Raw genomic sequence first — 16477 nt, forward strand, 5'->3', positions numbered from 1 at the left:
TGCTGAAAATTCCCCTGAGGAGTTGCCATAGTAACAGGCATTATTTGGGGGAAATCCCAAGGATGTCCGGCTGGGGTGAACTGAATCTGTCCCACATACCCTCTCAGTTGTGGGCAGAAAAGGAATGAAAGACTGAGCAGACAGGGATGTGGGTCGGATGCTTGCATTGGTGAGATTTTGGGTACAAATGTTTATGGATGTGGCAACATCTGTGCTTCTGCCAGCCTGTAGCCATTCATCCCCAATTGTGGTAACAAAACCGATTCAACTTTCAGAAACTCCTCTTCTACTTGTCAACATGGGCCTGAAGTCACCTCTTGGCTAGTGAGGTCACATGACCCCTGGAACAAGGGAAGACCTCCATCCACTGGCCATAGTGATTGGCTCAGGGATGGCCATCTGACTCAGCTCAAGCCAATGAGAATCAGTCTTGTGATTTTTGTGGCTGCTGGAGAAAATCAAGTTGCTAAGGAACTTCCTGGAGTTAGTTTGGCACAAGAGGGAAAAACCTGACTGAGAACCCCTGGATCCAGCCATGCCTGAAGCAGATGTGTAAACCTGTACATTTCTTTTCTTTGCTTAAACCAGTAGAGACAAATGTCTCTGAGTCTACAGCCTGGTTGGGCCCCATATCTCTCCCACCCTTTCCCTGGGGGTCCCCAATCCTCTAAGAAGGTAAGCAAGGTGTTGGCAGTGAGAACTTTATTAGGAGAGGGTAACTTTGGCCCCAGAAAAAGGGAGATAGGGGAGGGCTAGTAACAGTGACCATTCCGAGGAGACCCTGGCCCTGAACCCAGGGCTCTGACAGGAAGCGGGCAGGCACCCGAGTCTCTAGGACCTGAGCATTCGAAGGCACCATGGCAGCTGCGTTCAGAAGGAAGTTTCGTTGAGCTTCATCTTGGGGGGTGCAAGGGGAGCCCCGAGACCCGTGGAGGGCCGGGGGGCTGGTGTTGGTGGCCGTCGGGTCTCTGGCCCACTTCGCACCAGCTCCTGGCAGCGTTCCACAAAGCTGCCTCCCCCACGGCGCCGGGCCTCAGCCTGTGGGGGGCTGGGGCTCCCACGGCGGGCACACAGGGAGGTGTAGCTGGAGGCTGAGTGAAGACTGAGGGGTGCTGAGAGTCAGTGCAGGCCATCCTGAGGCACTGAGCCAACCCCCTCCAAGGCCACACCGTCCGTCCTCTCCCCCACTGCACAGAAAGGGAAGCGGAGGCATGCGTACCTGGTGAGGGACGTGCGGGGGGAGGGGCTGGGGAGAGAGCCCCGGGAGGAAGCCAGCGGGGCCAGGTCACACTGCTCCAGCTGTTCCATCAGCTCTTCCTCTGTCAGACCGCCTGCTGGGGGGCAAAGAAGCGGGGTCAGGGGACAAGACAAGGATTACAGGGCAAGGGGCAAAGGTCACATGCAAGGATTGAGGTTGGGATTGCAGAAAAGATGCAGAGGTCAAGGGACAGAGGTCAGAGACAGAAGGATTGAAAAGCCAAGGCAAGGAGGGGGTAGGGGAGGGGCAGCGAAAGGGGCCAGAGGGCGAGGGTGTGGGGAGGGAGATGATGATGAAGGAGAAGCATTCAGGGTGCGTTTGTGCGGCTTGGGACAGGATGGAGGTGGGGTGGGCAGTACCAGGGGCCTGGCCTAGCCCATCCATGGCCGTGGTCAGGTCCCACATGGCCAGGCTCCCGTTGGCCTGGCCAGTGAGCAGGTAGCGCCGGGGCCGAGAGCCAAGCCTTCGGGATCCCTCACACTCGAGCACGGTGAAGGCAGTGGTGGGCGAGCCGTCCACGGAGCGCACGGAGCACACCCTGAGAGGGAGGGAGGAGGAGTCACCCTGGCCCCGCCGGGGACTGGCTGGCCCTGCCTGGGCAATCCCCACTGCTATGGCTTCTGTTCCTGTCCCTCCACCCCCAACCTGCTCTCTGGGGTTCCAGGCCCGGGGGGCCTGCCTGCACATTCGACAGGTGTCCCAAGGGGGACTCGGGACTTCCCCCTCTTCCCACCTCAGGGAAGGCCTGAGTTATCCTAAGTGCCTCCCTCACCTCATTGTTGCCATGGCGGTCCCGTTGCCTGATCTCTCCCATGGCCCCTCCTCCCTGCTCAAGGCGTTGCCCTGGTCAAGCCCAGCCCTCTCCAGCCAGGCACCTGTCCTGCCCCCTTGCTGGGCTCTTGGCCTCCTACCTCACAGCTGCCGTGGCTCCCAGTACGTGCAGGCAGGACAGCCTCAGCGCCTCCCTGCCCCTCTGCAGCCCCACTGCTCACCTTGTTCTGTGCTCCGGCCCCTGGAGACCATGGGCATCTCACTGGCTACCCTGCTTGGCCATCCCTACCCTTTGCACAAGCTGACCTTCCAGCCTGGCACACTCATTCCTAAGCTTCAAGGTCTCTGCTCAGTGTCCTCTTCAAGAAAACCCTCCAGGGCCTCCTTCCCGGGGGGGAGCCAACAGCTCCTTTACAGCTCCCTGCCCCCCCCCCCTCTGCCCAGGCCCCTGTCCCGCCCTGACCACACTGGGCAGTCTATCTGAGGTCCACCACAGGCACAGCTTCTCCACCTTCACTCCCACCCGAATGTGTCACACCTGTGATACTTTGGTACTTCCAGTCCCCAAACACGGACCAGGCCCGTGCTCCCCCCCTGCCCTATCTCCTAAAGGGCCCTTCTTGGCCTCCATGACCCAGTTGGCCCCCTGTCCTCCCCTTTAACCACCCTTTCCACTTGACGGATGGCCCTCACCGCTGACCAGTGGATGAAAGACGCACGAAAAGCTGGCTGGCGCTGGGCACCACCTTCTGAATGAACACTTGCTGGTCATCCCGCTCGCCGTAGGGGCCTGGCCAGACAGGGGTGAGAATCAGGCCTGCTGGCTCTGTGAGACCTCCAGACCTCAAGGCTCTGCCCCATCCCAGGACTAAATCCCCATCCCTAGGATGCTGACGTTGGGTAGGGTCAGAGAGGGCTGGGAATCAGCAACGGTCAACAGGGTTGAGGCACATCAGGGATGGGGGTGGTCCCAGGTCAGGTGGCAGTCACCAGGAATCAGTGGGGGTAACAGAGTTAAACAGGAGGAGCTGGGAGTAAAGGGAGGGCAACAGGGTCAGATAAGGGGTCAGTGGAGGCCAATGAGGGCTGTGGGGTGGGAGGCCAGGGGCTGGGAAGCACCGATGTCATTGCCAGCACTGCAGCCGCCATGCCCATCGGCCGACTCCAGGGCCAGGATCTTGAAGGAGGCGAGCGGGGTGGAGCCCGGCTGGGTGGAAATCATGCCGCGGAAGCGAGTCACAGACCACGTCCGCACGTGGTTGTTGTCAGCACAGACTGAGGGGCAGGGGGGCAGCAGGTCAGGCTGGGCGGCTGTTGCCCAACCTTCCCCAGCCCCAGGAGAACCAACTCTCAAAGGACTCAGAATTCTTCCCAGAATTCCAAATGGCCCCAAATCCTGCTGGCTCCTCCTCCAAAATCATTCAGAGCCTCATCTCGCCTCACCCTGTCTGCTGCCTGCAGCTGCTCCTGTCCATCTCATCTCCTACCAAGACGATGGAAGCAGCCCCCCTCCCCCTGTCCCCGTGCTCCCATTCTCTGCTCCAGTCCTGTCCCCACAGCCTGCCCCACATGCAGCCAGAGGGAGCCTGTGCACACGCTAAGGTCACAGCCCTCCTCTCTGAAACCTCCTGTGGCGCCATCTGGGTCAGGCTCACAGGGTCCTATCAACCCTCTCTCCCTTACCCACTGGGCGCAGAGGGCTCCCTGCTTTTCTTACACTCTCCCACCACAGAGCCTCCGCCTTGTTTGTTTCCTCTGCCTGGAATGCTTGTCCCCACAGACCTGCACTGTTCACTCCCTCATTTCCTTCCTCAAAAAGGTCTTCCTGGAGCCACGCATGGCCTGTGACCCTGACACTCTCCAGCCACTCACACAGCTTTGCTTTTCTTCATGACCCTCATCACTGACTGGTATTGATTTGCATTTGTATTCATTTGTCTGCCACCCCTACTAGAAAGCCAGCTCCATGAGGACAGGGACGTGTCTTGTTCATCACTGTGTGCCTGGCACATAGTAGGTGCTCAATAACCATTTGTTGAATTAGACTGGCCCCTTAGACTGGCCCCTTTGTATAGTATCCTCTGACTTCCATGATTACTGTCCCAGGTCAAGCTTCTCTCCCCTGTAGAGTTCTCTCCCTGCACAATGCCTCTCCCCGTGGAAACCCGCATCGGCCCGGCTTCATGCTCCCACCCAGGCCGCCCCTCCTGCGGGAAATGGCGCCTGGCAGCCCACAGCCCACCTGAGATGAGATGCTTCTCTGACAACATGATCTTGGTGACGGGGCTGCGATGCACTGTGAAGGTCTGGAAGAGCTGGGGCCCGGAGCCCACGGTCTCTGGGTGCTGCACGATGACCCGCACGCCCCCTGAGCTGGTGCCGTAGGCGATCTCAATCCAGTTCCCACTGTCACCTGACGAGGCACAGGAGGGAGGAGGAACAGGTCACAGAGAGGATGAGAGAGACAGGCAGATGAAGAATGAGACAGTCAGGAAGCGAGGAGGAAGGAGAGATGATAGGTGGTAAGAAGATGTGGAGGGAGAGGGAGGAACTGGGACACAAAGTATCAGATCAGAGAAAGAGAGCCAGAGACAGGAGTTAAGACGAAGAGAGGGAGAGCTAAGAAAGTGCAAGCCCATGTGTCTGAGGGACACCCCAACCTCGCCAACTTTCCAGATGGGAAAAGTTATTTCCATGGACTGTCTGAAGGACTGTGGATAGGGAAAACATGGTTGTAACATCTTTTTTAAAAACATGTTTTATTGCTTTTTTACAGAGAGGAAGGGAGAGGGATAGAGAGTTAGAAAGATCGATGAGAGAGAAACATTGTTTCAGCTGCCTCCTGCGCATCCTCTTCTGGGGATGTGCCCACAACCAAGGTACATGCCCTTGACCAGAATCAAACCCGGGAACCTTGAGTCCATAGGCCAACGCTCTATCCACTGAGCCAAACTGGCTAGGGCGGTTGAAATATCTTATGCAGCAATTAAAAGCAGTGTATTAGGGTTATGCATCACCACATGGATGCATAACTATTAAACTTGGGGCAAGGTAAGCAAAATAAGAGGACAATTGAGAGAGATAGGTACCATTTACACAAATCCTCTTCATGACGCCCATTTTGTAAGGACATGGACACATGAAAAGATAAATGTTAATCATTACAGAATAGTGGCATATGATGGGGAGAGAATGGGGAGAAGAGGGATAGATGAATGAAGAAAGAGGCCTTCCTTATGGGGGATGATGGAAAAGGTGAAGGGGAATATCATCAATAATATTTGGTAAGTTTACACGGAGACAGATACTGTAAGGTATAAAAATGTCGAATAGCTATATTGTACACCTGAAACTGTTATAACTAACATAGTATTATATACCAACTACAGGTAAATCTTTTAAGAAAGAAAGGGGATATACAAGAATATATGCTGTGAAATTAATATTAATCTGTTCCTGCTAAAAAAAGTGTACTGTGACCATTACCTCCCACCACACAGACAGGTTCCTTTAAGGTGAAACAGAGACCCATGTGTGGCAGCTGAGACCACAGAGCTTCCAGAACACACTCGGGGAAATCCTCACAACCTGGGGGCAGGCAAAGGAGGCCGAAAGTCCAGAAAGCACTAACCATGAAATAATTAATCATTATGCTAAGTGAAAAAAGCCAGACACAAAAGGTTGCCTATTGTGTGATTCCCTTGGCATGAAATATCCAGAAAAAGGCGAATCCAGAGATAGAAAGTAGGTTAGGTTTTCAGGGGCTCTCAGGAGTACGACTGCTAACGAGTTCAAGGTTGCTTTGGGGGGGGGGGGGGAGTTTAATAAAAATCATATTCTGGAATTAGATACGAGTGATGTTTTGTGAATCTACTAAAAATCACCAACTGGCCAAAACCGGTTTGGCTCAGTGGATAGCGTCAGCCTGCAGACTGAAAGGTCCCAGGTTCGATTCCAGTCAAGGGCATGTACCTTGGTCAGGCACATTCCCTGTAGCGGGTGTGCAAGAGGCAGCTAATCGATGATTCTCTCTCACCGATGTTTCTAACTCTATCCCTCTCTCTTCCTCTCTGTGAAAAATCAATAAAATATATTTTTTAAAAATAATAAGTTAAAAAAATAAATAAAAATCACCAACTGTATACTCTAAAGTGGTAAATTTTATGGTATAAGAATGATATCTCAATAACAACAAATAAAAATCAAGCTATTTCTCAATAGCTGAGGTTAAGGAAAACAAACAACAAAAAAACTGTCCCAAGTGAGAGAATTCAGCTTCGTCCGCTGTAAAACGTGCCTCCTCTGTTTAACAGGCATGCTACCATCACGGCCTAATGGCAGAGATGGGAAAGAAGCCACAGATGGACGCCTAGTGGCCAATTTTGCCTCTGGCGGAGAGGCCTGCAGTGCCACTGTCTAGAACAGCGCTTACACACAAATGGTGCTCAGGGAGCATTTGCTGATTGACTGTCAGGCCAATCTGTCTCCTCTTCCAGTAAGTCTCAGGGGGTCACACGACACAAGCAGCGGGGAGACAGCTGCAGACCGGGGTGGCTGCTGATGGCAGGGGCGGAGTCAGGAAATAGCTTACTGGTCTTGGGGGTGAGGTAGACGCTGAGGGCTGTCACCCCATCTTCTCCTGGGTCCCGGTAGAGCTCGCTGACAAGGAGGTCGTTGTCCTTCATGCGCAGGGGGAACTTCTGCACATCTGCAGGGGCAGGGAGGGCGGAGCGGGTTTGTCCAAGACGCTCAGCCTCCCCCCTCGCCCACTTTCCAGGGGAGGCTGCGGGAAGCTGCTGCTCACTCACCCACGTAGTAGATGGAGCCGTTGCTGCAGCCCAGGAGGAGGAAGGAGCCTGCCGCGTCGTAGCTGGTGATAGGCTGCACCTCCTGGACCTGGAGGCAGGCAGGGCAGGCTGTAGCTCCGGATCCCTCCTGCCTTTGCCTCTGTGGTGGCCACTCCTGGCATGCCCTCCCCTTCCCGCTCTAGAACCCACTGACAGGTTCCAGGCCCATTTCTCTGCAGCCCTGCCTGCTCCAGGCCTATTTCCATGTGTGTCTCTCCGTCTCTAAATGTCCCCTGGTCAGCGCTCCTGTCTCTTGGCCTCTCCTCAGAGCCATATCTCTGACATTTCTCTATTCATCTCCGTCTGTCTCTCGGGTCCCTTCATCTACCGCAGGCATTCCGTTTTGGTTCCTCTCTGCCCACCCTTCTCTCTGTCACCTCCTTCGCACATCCTCTCTTTCCTTGGCTGTGTCTCTTCCTCCCTCCTTTCCCTGCTTGTCTGTCTCTCTCAAACACTCACATTTGGCACAAGAAAGCAATACTGCAGGGCTATTTTTTTTCACATTTTGGACTCAGCTGGGGAGGTGCAGAGAATGACAGATGTTTGCACGTCTCTCCGGGTTTCACACGCAGGGGGAACCTCTGCGCACGGACAGCATCTCCTCTCACCTGCTTCCCATCCAGCGCCTGGAGAACCCGCTCTCCTTGCCAAACTCACCCCTTTCCTGTGGGCTTGGCAGCCCCTCTCCAGGAAGGCCTCACTGATGCTCCTTAGGCCTTTAACACCCCCCAGGCTCTGGCCCCTGCTGGGCTCGCTGGCTCTCCCCAGGTGGGGTGGGCACAAAGGAACCCTCCCTCGTCTGGACAGGCTGATACCCGGGAAAGGAGCAGCTAGCACCCTGACCTGCCAGTGCTTGGTGACGGCATTCCACACCCCGATGCGCCCCGTGTGGCTTGTAGCGATGAGCTGGTTCCCCACAAAGAACAAGGCCTCCACAGGAACCCCCAGATGGAAGACTCCTGTGGAGAGAAGGCAGCGCTCAGCCGGGGCCCTGCTTCCCAGGTGAGAAGGGGCATGGCGGGAAGAGTTCCGAGGGCCAGAGGAGTGAGCTGCCCATAGAATCCTTACAGGATGGAGGGTTCCAGAAGGAATTACAGGGGTTCTCCTGAGGATCGAGACTTAGTAGGGAACAGAATAACAAGTTGGAGATTTCTAATGGGAACACAGAGTCTCACAGCTTGGGATTCCACTGGCATGAAGAATTCCAACAAAGCGAAGTAATCTGTCAGGGCAGTGGATTCTGACAGAAGACAGAATTGTAGTGGGCGGGTTTTTCTACCAGGTCCAGGAATTCTAGCAGAATACAGAATCCTAAAGGATGGGAGCCTCCTAATAATCTAAAGCAGTCTTATGGGCATCAGAATTGTATAGTGGGGCTTCTGTAACAGGCCACAGTGCTAATGGGGCGGAAACGTCTCACAGACCACAGGTTGGAAGAGAATTCCGCAGGGCAGAGGCTCCTGGTGCCATACCTATCTCAGATCCACCGCCTTCTGCCTGCAGCGCCCAGAGAAGGATCTCGCTGCCCGTGGCCGCTGCCACCATCTTGTCATGCTCACCCAAAGCCCCACCAAGGACCCTGGCTGTGAGTGCCAGTCGCTCGATGGGCCAGTCCAGGCGGGGACTGGAAAACACCAGCTGCCAGCCCGAGGCTTCCTTCAGCCTGTAGGAATGGGGGGCATCATTAACTCTCACCCCAAGCCCTCCCCGTCAACAGGATCAAGGCCTCCTGCCGCCACCCTCCCCGAGCACCTGTAGCAGACAAGAAACTGAGTATAGGCCACAGCGATCCAGTTGTGGTGTCCACGCACGAGGCGCACCATCCCTGGCTCCTCCGGCAGCCCTTAGCGGGGAGAGCGGGGATCAGCGTAGGGTCACAAGGGCCCCACTGGCGGTCCCAGCCTCCCGGGAGACAGAAGCATACCGGATGGGGAGGGAGGGGCTTTCTCATCTAGCATCCGGCCCAGCAGCCCCGCGTTGCCCAGGTTGGGGGGCATGGTGTTGCTCCTTCGAACAGGCGCCGGCCGGCCCCCTGCCTGCTGGGGCCCCACCAGGCTGTGCCGGTTCCGCCGCTTCAGTGGACACACTACGGCAGGAGAAGGGGCAGAGTGACAATAACGCAGTAACTGTGATAAAGGCCACACAGCAAGCCCTCAGGGTAAGGCTGGCACTGACTTCCCCATGTGCGGAACAGTCTTCTGACGAAAAGGATTTAGGTTAGGGGTGTCAAACTCAATCAGAGAAGGGGCCAAAATCTAAAATCCAGTCTAAATTGCGGGCCGAATGGTTTACAGAACAGTCATAAACTGTCATTGTGATGGAAACGCAGCGGAGTGCAGTGATGACAGCGAGGTGCGGGCCACATTGCAAGGCCTGGCAGGACGGATTTGGCCCGTGGGCCTTGTGTTTGATACATGTGATTTAGGTGGTAACGGGGACCTAAATCATCAAGTGAAACTGAACCACATAGCAAGTTACTCCCTTTTCAGTTTCTTTCATCCCATCACAAAGGAAGAATCAGTTTGGTGATGCCATAATAATGACTTTCTCCAATACTGATCTGCTAATCTTCCCTTTTAAAAAACAGAAGCCTGTTCCCTTGGTAGACAGCAGCATCTAACCAGAGTTTAATAACTTTCATATTTACTTAGGCATAAAGGCTGTGATATAAGGCTTCAATTCAAAATAAATTCTTACAAAATAGGGTAAAGTGAAGTTAAGAAAACAATAGTATAGGTTTTCATATTTGGCAAACTTCATTAAGGTAGTAGGTATTGACTGAGGTTAGGGAAATAAAGCTGTAAATTGAATTTCCCCACTTGTTTCCTTCTATCAATCAGCAAAGCTTATAATGGACTAGTTTCCAATAACTATGTTTTCCATGGCCAGTGGGCTGATTATACCAAGGCTTACGGAGGTTAGTTAATAAATCCCCTTTAATAGTTCTCCCCTGCATGCAAAGAACCCAGTTCTTCCTAAGCCTTCCCACAAAAAAAAAAAAAAAAAAAAAAAAAAAAAAAAAAATCACACCTGGACTACAACTCCCATTGCACTCTGGCAGATGCCATAGAGCCTCAAGAGGTCCTATGGCTTCACTGGAAATGCTGCTTCCTACTTCATTTCTCAGCATCGTGCCAAGCATCTGATATAGAACTACAACTCTCATTGTGTCTCAGGGCTCATAGCATGGGCACCCAAGGGCTGCAGCCTTATGGGAAATGTAGTCTTTATTTTAGACACCCCATCCCTTAGTTACTTAGTAGTGCCCACCTGGTGGAGGCAGGTAACCATTGAAGAGAACATTTCCACAAGAAGATCGATCCAACTCTTCCCGAAGCTGCAGGCGACGAACTGAGGCAGAAGAACTGGAGGATGAGACTTTGGGATACTGAGGCCAATTCCTCCCTCCTTCCCCATCTCTTTCTCCAAAGAATACCACCACTCCCCTGAAACCCAGGACCAAATCCAGTGTGTCAGCTCTAACCCACCCTTCTTTCAGGAGAGAGGGGTGAGGGGGCTCGCCAGAGAACTGTATTTTTGTGCAATTAGGGTGCTAATGGGTCCCCCTGCTTACCCAGAGGAGTGAGCCCATAGAACTGGGCTTCGTGGAGGAGACTGGAACCGTGGACACCCCTGGGTGGTAGAAATGACTAGGAGTTAGCGTCTGGGTAGTGAGAGTGGGCAGAGAATGCTAAGGAGAAAGTTTTCAAAACTGCACAGAGAATTCCAAGAGGTGACAAAACTTGACAGGTGAAAAATGTGTGTGTGTTCGGGGGGAGGGGGGGCGATTTTAAAGACACATAATTTACGTATGATCGAGGAGCTTAAGCGAACATTCTGAAGGGAAGATTTCTTGATGTGGGGACGGTGGGGGACTACCCTTTGCCCTCCATGCCAACCTGGGGTCCAGCTCTTTGGTGCGCAGAAAGTTGAGGATGGGGGCGAAAACGGTGGGGTCCCTGTCGATGAAGATCTGCGGGGAAGGGGTGCAGAACGTGGATGGTGCAAAGAGTGGGGCTGAGTGGAGATCCTTTCCCTCCTCCTACCCGATGCCCCATTTCAGATCTCGCCCTACTCACGGCTCCGGTCTCATCTTTCAAAGTGGAGATGCGTCCGCTCAGGAGACTGCGGGGAGGGGACACAGAGCAGGTGTCACTGGCCGGGGTGTGTGCATGCCCACACCTCCTCCTCACGCCCCACACCCCCGCCCCTAACTCGCTCTCCAATTACCTGGAGAAGAAGGAGTCTGGGATCCAGGTGAGAGTCTGTCGAGAGGTACTAAACCTGTGCGGGAAAAGTGAGCGGGTGCGAGATGATGTAGGGAGAATGAGGTTCACTGCCCCCCACCCCAGGGCGCCAGTCCCGGCTCCCGCGCCTCCCGAAGGGGGCGGAGCAATCCTTGCGGACAGGATTTCCCGGGGGAGGCGAGTTCTCCAGCCCCGCTCCCCGCCCCCGAGGGTGAGGCCTCCGGAATCGCCCACATTCACCTCTTGCCTCCCACGTTCAGGTGAATCACCTCCCCCGGAGGGCCCCGGCCCGGGAACCCCTCCGCTGCAGGCGCCGCGGCTGCCATGGCCCCGGGCGAGCCGGCCGCCCGAGCACCTACTTCCGGGTGTACCTCCGCCCCCGCCCCCACCGCGTGCTCATTGGGCTAGAAACTCCAGGAGACGTTGGCGATTGGACAAAGCACTCATCCGTCGCAGTTAAATTCTCCGCCTCCTTAAAGGAGCTCCTTTCCTATCCTGGATGGGGAACTTGCAGCTCCTTTGGGGAAGTTTAGTTGAGAGGGTTAGCGACACATTCCTCCACCTCTCATTTTTGGAATGGCATCTAGGAGGTGCTCTGTCCGGGGCACGTCTTTCTAAACTTTAGACCCCAAAATGAGTCCACACAAGGGGGACACATTTACACGTTCTGTGCAGCTACAGTCTTTCCCCAGGCGTCAGCCCGTGAAACGCGAACAAACCAGCCAGGACCGTCAAAGCCAAAAGGTTTATTTATAGGTACATACAGTATGCGTCTGCCACCCCGCCCCACACTCCCGGGCCCCAGGGGCTCCTCCAGGCGGTCGTGGGAGTGGGGGGCGGCCCAAGCCCGGCCCCCTCACTCCCCGGGAGGAGCTCCAGCCTGAAGCATGCAGGGAGAGGGCTCCCCTCGCCCTTCCCTCGCGCAGTGGCATTTACAGCTGGAGCGGGAGGAGAGAGGAAGACAGTTTTGAGCTTTGACACCCCTCCCATTAAAAGCCTTCGCGGATGCGGGGCGGGGGGAGGGGGGTTGGGGGAAGGAGGAAGTCGACGTTTTGCAAAAATAAACTAAGTCAGGAATTTACCGCATGGCTCCGAGTCGGCGGAGTACGGGGTCTGGGGCCCCTTCACTCCGCCTTCCCAGACAAAGATCAAGGCAGCATTGGAAGTGAGGTAAAGGCGGGGAGGGGGCGTTCCCCCCCCCACCCCCTAGCACCCTGGATGGTCCAGGGGACCTCACCAGCGCCCCCGTACCCACACCTAGGGCGGAGAAGGGGGCAGGACCTATCGCCCCTACCACTCCAGCTTCTTGGGGCAGGTTCTGGGTATCCGGGCAGGGGCTTGGCTCAACGGGCCCCTTACCCGCTCCCCCAAGCTCAGTTATTGCATAAAAATAATGGAGCCCCAGCACCTGGGGTGGGGGTGGCGAGCGGGAAGGGGCCGAGATATGGCTATAGGGGCATCCATCTCCCCACCATTTTTGGGGGTGCAGGAGAAGTCCCCTCCTTTCCAGTGCCCGTCATGGCGCATCCGCAGTGTTGGTGAAACGAGGGGCTCCAGCCCCTGCGGAAGAGGGTGTCTTTGTGCCCACAGTGCGGAGAGGAGGGGCGGGAGTTGTGTCAGGCCGGGGGAGTGGGCAGTCACTTCCGGCGCCCGCTGGCCCTGCGGTCCCCCGTCTCCCTCTTGGGGTTGCCCTCGTCTGTGGACGACGTGGTAGGTAGTGTCTGCCCCCAGCGGGCGATCTCGGTGTGTTCCGCCACTGAGGCGGCTACTGCCTCCAGCCAGCCGTTCATCTCCTCCTGAAAGAGGACACAGAGTCCGCATTTGGAACACAGGAGCCTGAGTACTATCAGCAGACACTTACAGAATGACAATTAATATTAGTAGACACCTACAGAGAGAGCACTTACAGGCCCTGCAAGTATTGTGCATGATCAATTTATTAATTCTCACAATAACCCTATGATAAAAAAAAAACTTTTTTATCTCCACTTATATGTTTATTTTAAAGAAAAAATGCAGAATGTGTTTAATTAGAATGTCTGGATGACTTTATCTCCATTTTAAAGATAAGTAAAGGAGTCATGGAGAGAATAAAGGCCTATTCCGTAGCCTCTTGTGAAGATGAAATAAAAGGTGTTATGTTCAACATCTCTTCAAACCCACCTCCATGCCTCCTCCTCTCCCCTGACCTTTCCCCTCGCCCTAGTGCCAAGGTCTATTCACATTCCTGTCTTTCTCACCCACCTTCTCCCCCTCCCCCCTTCCCAGAGGCCTGCCCAGGTCCAGCCTGTGCTCTCCCCACTTGAGTCCCTGCCCTGGCACCTCCTGGGTTCCACACCTTCACTCTTGCCCTGTAACCCTGTCTGATCTCCCCTGCACAGGGTAGCCAAAGGGATCTTTCTTATGCACCACAGTAACCCTCCCTTGCTCAAAACTCTGCCAAGGCTTCCAGTGCCCTTAGGACAAACCCCATCTCCTCTGGCCCACAGGATCCAGCCCCTGGGAACCTTCTTCCTTGAACTGTCCTCAAGAACAGTTAAAGCTTTGCAATTCTGCACCTCTAGTTCTTTGTACTTGCTGTTCCCTATACCTGTATCATCTTCCTCCCCTCTTCTTTTTTTTTTTTTTTTTTTTTTTAGCTAACTTCCTCCTCTTACCTTTCCAATCTCACCTCATAGGTGAGGCAAGGGATTGGACTTGGTCCTGAGAACTCCAGACAGTCCTCCTGATCCTCCATTTCTCCTCTCACTCCGTGCTTCTACCCTCCCCCCCCCCCCCGCCCCCTGCCCCCGCTAGGTTAGAAACTTCTGGGCTTTCTGTGACCAGGAGCTTTCCCATTACATACAGCCCAGGTAACTCTGGTTTGTGCTTTCCTCTCACAGTCCCATCGCTCTGGAATGGGAACCAGCCAGACAGGTGGTACCTGAGATCCAAGTCAGGGAGAGAAAGAACCAGATCTCACCTCATCTTTAGCCTGGAGCAAAAACTCACTGCCATCCTGGGTCCTGCAGGAAGAGACACAGGACTATGGGGATGTGGGGCAGGGGCACACCCATCCTTCTAAACATTTTCCAGGGGAGCAGGGGATTGCTGGGAGGGGTCAGCTGGGACTTGAATCCCTCCCTCTTGCCCATGAGGAGAAGATGGGTGGCTCACTGGAGCTTGAAGACGTGCTTCTTTTTCTTGTAGTCACTAGCCACCTCGCTGATGGCCTTGTGCAGGCTGAGCAGTGGCTCCCCACCGTGCGTGCCCCCAGACGCTGGGCCTTTGGCGTCCTTGTAGAAGCCCAGCTCCCCCTTGCTGAGCACGCAGTACAGACTCACCCACGACCTGGGGTAATGAGACAGTGCTCCAGGCAGAGTTTCAGCACTTTGCCTGGGCACTCTTCATCAATTGCTTTCATGTGCTGACTCCCTTGGGGCCTTTCCTCTACTTGGGCCCTATGCCTTGGGTGTTCCTGAGCTGAGGTCAGGGTCTAAGTCTCTCAGTACCCAGTCTTTGCCCAGGCCGGCCCTGCTGGGGTTGCCCTTCTGAATTCATACTGAATTTCTAGAAGACAAGACTTAGGCTGTCGCCTCTATAAATCTTTTGCTTGGACATGTTCCTAGCCAATCCTCTACCTCCCAAGGAATCATCTGAAAGGAGAGCAGTTGGTCTATTGCCCGGAAAGAGAAATTAGTCTCCTCATTTAGCCAAAGCCCCAATCGAGGAGAAGCAAAATACATCGTAGTACCCATTTATTCCCACCTTGGCCTCAGCACACAAAAAAAGAAAGACTACCTGAGACTACAGGCAATCTCAATCTGTTTGCTCATTTCATGCCATGGATCTAGACTTCACTCTGCTCGATGGCCAGTGCCACTATCTCCCATTAGACAAAAAAGGGCTGGGCAACCGGAACTGGACTTCAAGAGTTTGGGCTCGGACCTTTCTCAGATCTCCCCAACTTCGAGGGTGGTCCCACCCTTTCTGGATGGACCTCTTCGGGCTCCACCTCACGAGTCATTGAAACCCTCTAGACTTAGACCCCCATTACCCAACTTGTTTTCAGCTTTAACAAACTCCTGATTTGGTTGCTATGAGATTGGGTAGCAATTTATTCCATTTTAGAGCATTTTCTTCAGGTCCCGCCCTCTTTTAGCTCCTCCCGCTCCCTCATTGGCCACACTAACTTTAGGTCTCCTCTCAAGGTCCCGCCCACCCCGCCACCGGTTGGACGTTCTGACGCTTAGCCCCACCCTCCCTCCTTACGCCCGCCTCTTCGCTCATTGGACATCCTGAGGTTGGGACCCGCCTTGAAAAGCCCCGCCCACACGCTCACCGGTTGGATGACTTGCGGTTGGCGTCGACCTCGCGCTTGCGCAGCAGGAAGCCCTCGTGCTGCACCGTGTGAGCGGGCGGGGCCGGGGGCGCGGGGGCGGCGCCGCCTTGGGCCGGGGCGGAGCGCGAGCGCCGGCTGCCCCCGCCCTCGCCACCCTCTCGGGGCCGCGGCCGCCGTCGAGGTTTGGGCCGGTCGCGCGCCCGCGGCCGGTCGGGCCGAGGCGTCCGTTCCGGCGGCTCAAGCCCGTTGGGCAGGCGGCCGGGGGGCAGTTCGCGAGGCTGAGGCAGCGACATCTGTGTGAAGGGAGGGGGAGAGGGTGCCGTCCAGAGTGGGGCGTGGGGCCACCTGTCTGGAGTCACTCATGGGTCTGGGCCCCATCTGTCTGCGGGCCAAGTGTCTGGAGGCGTGCATGGGAGGACGTCAGGGCGGCAGGCCCAGCTCCTAGGAGCCCACGGGCCTTGGGCATGAGTCTGCCAGGACTCCTGCGGTTTGGAATTCCTTGGGTCTAGGGAAGGAGGGGCATAAAGGCGGGATGCAGGTAGGGGGTGCTCCAGATGTCTGTAGGGGGATCTAGGCTTCTCTCCGTGTGGCTGTCTACAGGACATTTGAGACCCCGAGTCCGGGCAGGTGTGGGAAGAATCTGGGGTGTGTGCGCTCGCGTTTGCCCCCAGGGCTGAGGTCAGTGGCCTCATCTAAGGGAGAAATTAAGGGGGCATCTGGGCCCTCTCAATCCCCTGAGAGCCTCTCTCAGGGTTCAAATGGGGGGGGATACCCAGGGCCAGGCTGATGTTTCTGGGATCCTGGCCAGTGCTCTGAGGAGAGGAGTCACCACCCCAAAGGCTCAACTTACCCCAGCAGGGAGCCCTGGTCCTGCCTCTTTCTCCTGCAGCTGCTCCACAATGTCCGCCAGGGTGGCCTTCCTGGGGTGGGGCAGAAAGACCCAATGGGACCCGGTGTCCTCTCTCCAGGACCAGCCTGGTGGCCCCAACAGTCGCCATCTCTAAGCCCAAGATGCCAGGCCTCTGTCCGCTCT

At 55.3% G+C, this 16477-nt stretch overlaps 2 protein-coding genes across 4 annotated transcripts in view; both read right to left on the reverse strand.

Annotated features, from left to right (window-relative positions):
- Nucleotides 1-685: 685 nt before the first annotated feature.
- SHKBP1 (SH3KBP1 binding protein 1) lies at nt 686-11518 on the reverse strand. Of its 3 annotated transcripts, none has more exons than XM_036407988.2 (18): nt 11364-11518; nt 11107-11160; nt 10956-11001; nt 10776-10849; nt 10451-10509; nt 10147-10227; nt 8801-8962; nt 8629-8719; nt 8349-8539; nt 7720-7835; nt 6838-6925; nt 6621-6737; nt 4272-4442; nt 3149-3304; nt 2723-2819; nt 1618-1796; nt 1220-1331; nt 686-1102 (listed from the first exon to the last, which is right to left on the reverse strand). In XM_036407988.2, the coding sequence occupies exons 1-18, from the start codon at nt 11447-11449 to the stop codon at nt 871-873; spliced, it is 2112 nt and encodes a 703-aa protein (XP_036263881.1). In that variant the 5' UTR covers nt 11450-11518; the 3' UTR covers nt 686-870. The 3 variants fall into 3 exon arrangements, with proteins under 3 accessions (XP_036263881.1, XP_036263880.1, XP_045426816.1); XM_036407987.2 differs by having other exon boundaries at nt 1220-1334; XM_045570860.1 differs by lacking the exon at nt 3149-3304 and having other exon boundaries at nt 1220-1334.
- A 336-nt stretch (nt 11519-11854) lies between these two features.
- Nucleotides 11855-16477, reverse strand: part of SPTBN4 (spectrin beta, non-erythrocytic 4) — a 78515-nt gene continuing 73892 nt past the window's right edge. The window contains exons 32-36 of the mRNA XM_036407984.2: nt 16295-16364; nt 15445-15737; nt 14280-14453; nt 14086-14128; nt 11855-12919 (exon numbers count right to left, since the gene is read on the reverse strand). Coding sequence (XP_036263877.1) covers nt 12761-12919; nt 14086-14128; nt 14280-14453; nt 15445-15737; nt 16295-16364 — 739 coding nt within the window. The 3' untranslated portion in view covers nt 11855-12760. The remainder of the gene's footprint in view (nt 12920-14085; nt 14129-14279; nt 14454-15444; nt 15738-16294; nt 16365-16477) is intronic.

Source organism: Pipistrellus kuhlii, unplaced genomic scaffold (genome assembly GCF_014108245.1).
Source record: "Pipistrellus kuhlii isolate mPipKuh1 unplaced genomic scaffold, mPipKuh1.p scaffold_m20_p_38, whole genome shotgun sequence".
NCBI classification, from domain to species: domain Eukaryota; kingdom Metazoa; phylum Chordata; class Mammalia; order Chiroptera; family Vespertilionidae; genus Pipistrellus; species Pipistrellus kuhlii.